This window comes from Sardina pilchardus, chromosome 23 (genome assembly GCF_963854185.1).
Source record: "Sardina pilchardus chromosome 23, fSarPil1.1, whole genome shotgun sequence".
NCBI classification, from domain to species: domain Eukaryota; kingdom Metazoa; phylum Chordata; class Actinopteri; order Clupeiformes; family Clupeidae; genus Sardina; species Sardina pilchardus.
In genome coordinates, this window is record NC_085016.1 from 8,873,756 (window position 1) to 8,881,255 (window position 7,500).

Consider the following 7,500-nt stretch of genomic DNA (forward strand, 5'->3'; position numbering starts at 1 on the left):
CATAAAAAAAAAAAACATTCTAGCATACAACTGTATAAATGAATACAAAAGATGCATAACAGGTCTAAAACTTTGTCCTTCATTTGAAAGGCTGTGATGTGTACATGATGTCCTGTCCTCTTCCTTGAATTAGATTCAAAATAACTCTCTACACTGCAGACAGAAACGCATCAAGCTTGGATGAAGCACAATTGAGATTCAAATAGACGAGTCTGTATTGCATAGAAGTTTGGTCAGGTACACATTTTGTGCTCTTATGATTTGGTTCAACAGCCACTCCAAATAAATTTCAGCTCAATCATTCTGGGGTCTTGCTGTTGATAAAACTATTGATTTAGATTCCTTTAGAACGGTGATGTGACACACGTCGGTCGGAGCAGCATTTCAGGTTTAAACAGAAACAGACAGCTGACATTTCTCAACCTTTCATCTGTCATCTGTCGACCCCTTCTTCTGCCTTCACATCCAAACCATCCAGCTGGCAATTTGGCTTTATTCTGTGGCTTCCTGGCATCTTTGATGGGCTAGGCATATCGCTAGACAAAAACAACCCTGAAGAGTTTGTTTACATGACTCAGGCAAGAACAGGCATTGTTAAAACGAAGGCTCCTTGTCGAGAGGAGGAGGAAGGGGGTCTTACCTAGAATGCTGGAGGTTCTGGAGTGATGTAAATGTTAAGAGAAAAAGAGAGCGAGAGACAGAGAGAGAGAGAAAGAAAGAGAGAGAGAGAGAGAGAGAGAGAGAGAGAGAGAGAAAGAAAGAGAGAGAAAGAGAGAGAGAGAAAGAAAGAGATAGAGAGAGAGAGAGAGAGAGAGAGAGAGAGAGAGAGAGAGAGAGAGAGAGAGAGAGAGAGAGAGAGAGAGAGAGAGAGCTGCAGGCTAAATGAGCTGGCAGAGGAGCGAAGGCTTCGGGGAGACACAGCGATGGAAGGCTCATTTTGGAGTCAGCCTCATCCGCATTAATTACTACCTGCCCTGAGGCCACAGATATATACCAACACCAAAAACAAAGATGCATATGAAACAACCTAGCAAATGAACACGAGGCCACGATGCCAAAAGAATATTAATTACATTCCAAAGGAGTTTTATGAATGTTGCAAGATGCACTATGGATTTCTTTTGGAAAAGCTTAATTGGCAAGAGTCAGTTTCAGGAAAGTTGTGTCCATATGTATGTATATGATAAACAGTATGGATTGGTGAATCAGTAAACAGAGATCTGCAGTGTTTTTTTTTATATTAAGTGGGCACCTAAAACCAGCTTTTTAAAATCAAGAGGGCAGAGTGTTTTATGTTCTAACATGTTGCCAGTGGCAGAATGGGAGACTTGGGCTCCATGTCTCGTTGAACCACCACACTGCCACAGCAGTTTACGGACCCCTGTTCTGTTTCTTTTTTAGTCTACAGAGAATATGCCGTGCATGTCTCAGAAAAGTCTGAATCAACAAACAAACCGAATGCGTCACGGGGCTTGTCACTCTTCTGATAAAATAGTCCCTCCGGGCCACCGTAGCTGCAGGTTCTGCTGAGCGGGGAACCGACAGTGATGAGATGGCCGCCGTGGCGACAGAACACTCAGTTCAGCCAATCAGCTGTGACAGAGCGTGCCTCCTAGCCAAACACAGGCTTTAATCTTTTTGTGTGGTGGGAATGTGAACTAATGAGGCAAATTAAGAATCGTTTGCCTAGAGCGAAACTTTAAAAATGTTGTCTTGTACACTGATGGGAGAAAAAACAACAGCGGGGCCTTCGAAAATGGGAGAAACCACACACAAAATGGCACAAATTTCCTTTAACCATGCACCCCCATTTGCAAACCGAGTAAAGAAATTAATTGTGTGTGATTAGCTCTCAAGTGTGAGAACAAATGAACGGCTAGCACATAATGTGATGGAGATATCTGTTTGAAGTTTGAGGGGGTTGTAACACCCCTTTAATCTTGTTAGATCTTGTTGCCTGCCTAGGGCTGAAGGCAACACAAACCACATGCTGCTGACATCGATGGAGAAGCTAACACACACACACACACACACACACACACACATGTACACACACACGTACACACACACACACACACACACTCACATACAGGAGGCCAGCGGTGACAGAAACAATTTTCTATTTTTTTTTTTGTAATTTTATTCTTTTTATCCAGATATATCACATTGAAACATAGCCTTTAGACAAAAGCAGTTACCCATACAATGCAGATTTCCTTTTAAACCAACACCCAGTGTAGCACAAAGCCTCATCTGTTTATGTGTGCAGTTCGGTGAGTAGGTGTGTGCATGTCTGTGACAGACTTTTCATTGGTCACAGGTGGAGATGGGCCTTGAACCTAGCGTTAGTGGAGTGACACCATCGCGCTCTCTCAATTCAGATCCCAGGATGGACACGGTGTGTGTGTGTGTCTGTGTGTGTGTGTGTGTGGACGTGTGTGTGGTTAGTCAAAATCTTTCTGGACTTTAGTAGTCTCTTCTCCATCACACAGGTGATAGCCTTAACAAGAGCCGCAATGCTAAAACCCATTCATTGTATTGAATGGCCCTTGTTTATAAGCAGGCGTTTGCCAGGGACAGCTGTCAAAAGGGTCCTTACCTGGCCTCTGTGTGCGTTACTGAAGGTACTGAAGAGGCACCAAAGCCAAAGGTCTATGAGAAACACTATGCGATATGCTATAACAAACGCTAAAGCAAGCAACTGGTTTGTGACAAAATGTTTTGCATACACTCACTTGCGCTAAAAACACAAAGACAAGCCGAGGGAGAAAAAAACCTCAAAGAATGACGAACACTGACAGACAAATCATCTGTCTGGATTTGAGTTTTTGAGCTGAAGATTTCAGGTTTAAGAAAAAAAAAAATACTCCTTGTAGCTCTATGTGATTCATTTGCATGAAACCTATTAAAATGCACTGCATCATTTCAAAGTGTGTGTGGGATAATACACACGCAGAATACACTCTTTTCATTATTTCCTGCTGGTGCGTTGATCTTGTCAGAAACGTCGCTTGTCATTTTAGGAAATAAGAAGAGGGAAAAACTAATTTAGACGCTGAAACACAGGCCCGTCGCCCTCTTTCTCTGCTGCAAGTCGTCCTATCTGGTAGTGTGTTGATAAACACACACTGCTCTGAAAGAAAAGGAGGAAAAGGAGGCAAGCGGCGGAGCCATCTCTGTATGCTGTGTGCTCAGACTAAAAACAAACAAATAAACAAAAAAGTTGCTCCCAGGGAAAACAGGGGGAGATAAATAAATAAATAAATAAATAAACACACAGGCATTTCTCTTATCAGCTCTGAGCCAAAACGTGTGAGTTTCTTTTTCTTTTTTTTTATCACTGTTATTCATGTTTGTGAAAATGACATTTTGGTATGGAAGTGGATATATTTAATTCTTTCTTTTGATTGATGATTTGTCTGGAAGCTGGGGGTGCAGACGCAAAGTGTGTGTGTGTGTGTGTGTGTGTGTGTTTAACCACTGGATGAGTGTGGAGGTTACAGAGAGACAAGTCAACATGCGGACTGACTGAACGGTCATGACAAGTCTTTGTACAGGCCACTTTGTACATGGCTCTCTCCACTCATCTCTTTTCCTTTCAAGTGGAAGGAAATGGGTTTACTGCATACACACAAGCACACAGGCACCCACACACATGAACACACACACACACACACACACACACACACACACACTCTCTCTCTCTTTCTCTTTATAATGTATTTTGGAGGGAAATAACTACTTTGTCCTGATTACCGAAAAATACTGCATTTGACATTTTGATATCAAAAGAAGCTGAAGGTGAATGCAGAAGGTTGTTTTCCAGTCAAAGCTGTGTTTCTTTGGAGCTGGATCATTTAAATTCTGCTTCGGCGTCAACAGGACTGAATGGGCTGGGGTGGGGTTTGTGTGTTTGTGTATGTGTGTGTGTGTGTGTGTGTGTGTGTGTGTGTGTGTGTGTGTATGTTTGGTTTGTGTGGATGAGCGTGAACACTCAGCAGATCTTGAAAAGAAAGCAGCGACTTTTCAAAACTCACCATCGCGCTTGTCACATTTCACACGACTCAAGTGGCGGGCAGCGACTGGGAACAAATACAGATGAGATACATTGAACTGCTCAAGAGGAACCGCTTTCTCTCTCTCTCTCTCTCTCTCTCTCTCTCTCTCTCTCTTTTTTTTGGTCCTTATGTACAAAAAAAGGAAAGAGCACATTCTTCAGAAACATCCTCCTCGTCGTCTCTCCCCAAAGTCAGAAGCTCTACAGTCACAAGGACAGTTCTCCTAAGAGCAAGTAAGGCAGGTCATCAATGGTTTTTCGCTTTACAAATGGCAGGTATCTGAGACAATAGATGACAGAAAACACAACAAAGAACAGAGCAGAAGAAGAAAGAAGGAAAAGAACGAGAGACAGACGGACGGACGGACGGACGGATAGAGACAGATTTTGAAAATTCCAAGAGGTCATCGTCTAAAAATATAGCTGCCCTGTTTGTGGTGTAAAGGTGCTCCAAAACCGAAAAAAGCTGTGGTGAGTGGATTTTTTGTTCTGTTCACCTCAAAGAGCGGTGGTGACTGTGTCCAGTGTAAATCTGCAGTCTGGGAGAGGGGCGGCGCTCGTGTGAGCAGGCTTTAGAAAAGAGACAGCTCAAGAGAGGGAGGCCGCAGGGGACAGGAGAGGATAGAAAAGGATAGTATACACACACCCCAAAAAAGTAAACTCACAGAGTTTGATGGCAGCTAAGGCAACAGTTGCCAAGTACAATATAAGCCCATGTATATTGCAACACAACTATATATTAATTTAATAAAATACACAATATAGCTCTTGTACACGTAACAATTTGGCTCATATGCACAGAAATTGCAGTAAAATCAATAAAAAATATGTCATATTTGGATGTAAACACATTGAATCGGACACATTTTACACATTGAATGATATAGTGTATAAGTGATCATGTGAGGGGACATTTTCCTTTTTTCTCGTTTTTTAAATCTTTTTTTGTTTTTCGTTATGAAGGCGGTAGCAGTGTCCACAGCAGTTTCTTAAATAAATAGCTTACCATAAACTGCAAATCAATTTCAACACACTTTTTTTACCCTCCAAAGTCTCATCCTCCTGTGTGTGCTGGATTTTCTTTTTTCTTTTGACTCTTTTTTTTACAAAATGTATAAATATTTTGTTAATATCTGGGCACTATACAGTATAAGTTCATATATATATATATATTTATCTATATGTGTATATAGATATATCTTTTCACAGTCAAGGAAATATGTCCCTAATATACAGGATTGTGATTGCCTTTTGTTTAATGTTGGACAGGTATGCTTCCATGATGCGTGGAGAACAAGTAGCTCATGGTTATGAAGTATTTCACACGATAGACTCAAGACTGACTGGAATGTTCTGTTATGTAGGCTTTTGCACACAGAGAAGGGCAGAGAAAACACAGTATACACACATGACTAGAAATGATGGCTGAAAAATGGTTACATTTCGTTTGAAACCCCGACCCCCCGACCCCCCAACCCCACTGCTCAGAACACATCTCCAACCGATTATCCCCCACCCCACCCCACCCCACCCCCACCAAAGTTAAGCCCCCAACTGATTTTGTGTGTCCAGATATCATTTGCACTTCAAACACTGATATTACAAAGTCAGAAAAAGATAGCGTGTGTTTACAGTAAAGTGTGTGTGTGTGTTTGTATGTATGTGTGTGTGTATGCATGTGTGTATGCGTGTGTGTGTGTGTATTTGTGTGTGTGTGTTTGGGTGTGTGCGTGTGTGTTTCTGTCTCTGGGTCTGGGTAGCTCTAGACGTGTAGAGTCGGATCACCTCCACACTTGGATGCGGCAGAGTCCACGGAGGGGGCGTGGTCAGACTATGCCCCGCCTCCCACGGCCGAGCAGTCTTTTGCAGAGTCTCTCCCTCTGTTTTTCTCTCTTTCTCTCCCACACACACACACACACACACACACACACACACACACACACACACACACACACATACGGCAGAGGAACAGTTCTGAGCTGGTGGGCACTTGAAGAAAAAAGCTTGCAACAAAAGGAGCAGTTGTTGGCGTGTGTGTCGTTGTGTGTGTGTGTGTGTGTGTGTTGGACCCCTTGGCCCCCACAGAACAGACAGGAGTCCAAACAGTCACAACAACAGCTCCTGTCCGTAAGTGTTTTTCTCCAGGGCTTCTCCCTCCTCCCGCATTCAAACCTGCCAGGGTTTTATTTTCCGTCTCTAAAACCTTTCTGAGGCAGTGGAGATTGTTTGTCCTCTGCTGGGGTAGGGTGGGGGGTGGGTGTGTGTAGGGTGGATGAGCATCCCAGCAAGCCCACTGCAGTGCGTGCCTTTGGTGGAGTCCTTTTTACCTCGAGGGAAAATAGTTTTTGTCTCTGTGTAGACTTTTCGTCCGTTTGAACAATTTCCGCTCGTGTTCTCCTCGCATTTCAGTCCGGTTGTCTGTGATGCTGTGTTTTTTTTTTCCGTTTTCATTTTTCTTTTTCGAGAGAGAGAAGAAAACGAAAAACATGGCTTCAGTCAGTAGCGTCCGTAACCGCGTAACTCGACGCCCCGCCCGTCGTCGTCGTCGTCGTCCCCCCACCGACCTCACTTCCTGACGGGCGTGGCCTCGTTGGTGCGACAGTCCTGCAGTAGTTTGTCGATGTCCCGCACCACCTGGTCGGCGTCCATGCCGTCCCGGCCGCCCCGCTCGCCCCCGACCCCCACGCTCACCACCCCGGCCATGCCCTCCTCCATGCCCACCTCCTGGCTGATTCTGGAGCGCGCCTCGGCCAGCACCTTGGCCACCGGGTCGGTGCTGGCCCCCTGGTGCTCGCGCCCGTGCTTGCTGGGCGACAGGTACTGGCCCTCGGGCCCCAGCTGCTGGTGCTGGTGGTGGTGGTGGCTGGTGCTGGGGAGGCCCTCGGCGCCGTCCCCTGGGGCCTTGCAGGCCACGGAGGAGCTGGAGGAGGACAGCGGCGAGGAGCCGGACACGCAGCAGCCCTTGGTGGGGCTGCAGGAGGCCGACGGCACCTCCTGGAGGAGCGGGCTGAGCGCGCGCTTGGCCTTCAGGTAGGGCTTGACGTTGGCCACCAGGATGGTGTGGTCGCGGCGCTCCTTGCCGAACGTGCAGAAGGTCTTCTTGCCGTTGGGGTTGACGGTCTCGTAGGTCTCCGTCTCCACGGCCACCGACTCCATGCCGGCGGGCACGAAGACGTTGGTGCGGTAGTCGGAGCCCTCGGCCTGCGAGCCGGCGGGGAACTGGGGCATCCAGCAGCGGTCCGAGTGGCCCAGCACGCGACACTCTTCCGTGCAGTTCACACACTCCTCCTCAGTAGCTGCACCACGACGAGAGAGAGAGAGAGAGAGAGAGAGAGAGAGAGAGAGAGAGAGAGAGAGAGAGAGAGAGAGAGAGAGAGAGAGAGAGAGAGAGGAAGGGAGAGAAAGAGAAAGAGAGAGTTGGTTATTTTATGGTATTCTTCTTT

General features: G+C 45.9%; 1 protein-coding gene across 1 annotated transcript in view; it reads right to left on the minus strand.

Moving 5' to 3' along the window:
• Positions 1 to 5,611: 5,611 nt before the first annotated feature.
• pcdh17 (protocadherin 17) overlaps positions 5,612 to 7,500 on the minus strand; it is a 73,632-nt gene continuing 71,743 nt past the window's right edge. Inside the window, exon 5 of the mRNA XM_062528101.1 lies at positions 5,612 to 7,353. Coding sequence (XP_062384085.1) covers positions 6,623 to 7,353 — 731 coding nt within the window. The 3' untranslated portion in view covers positions 5,612 to 6,622. The remainder of the gene's footprint in view (positions 7,354 to 7,500) is intronic.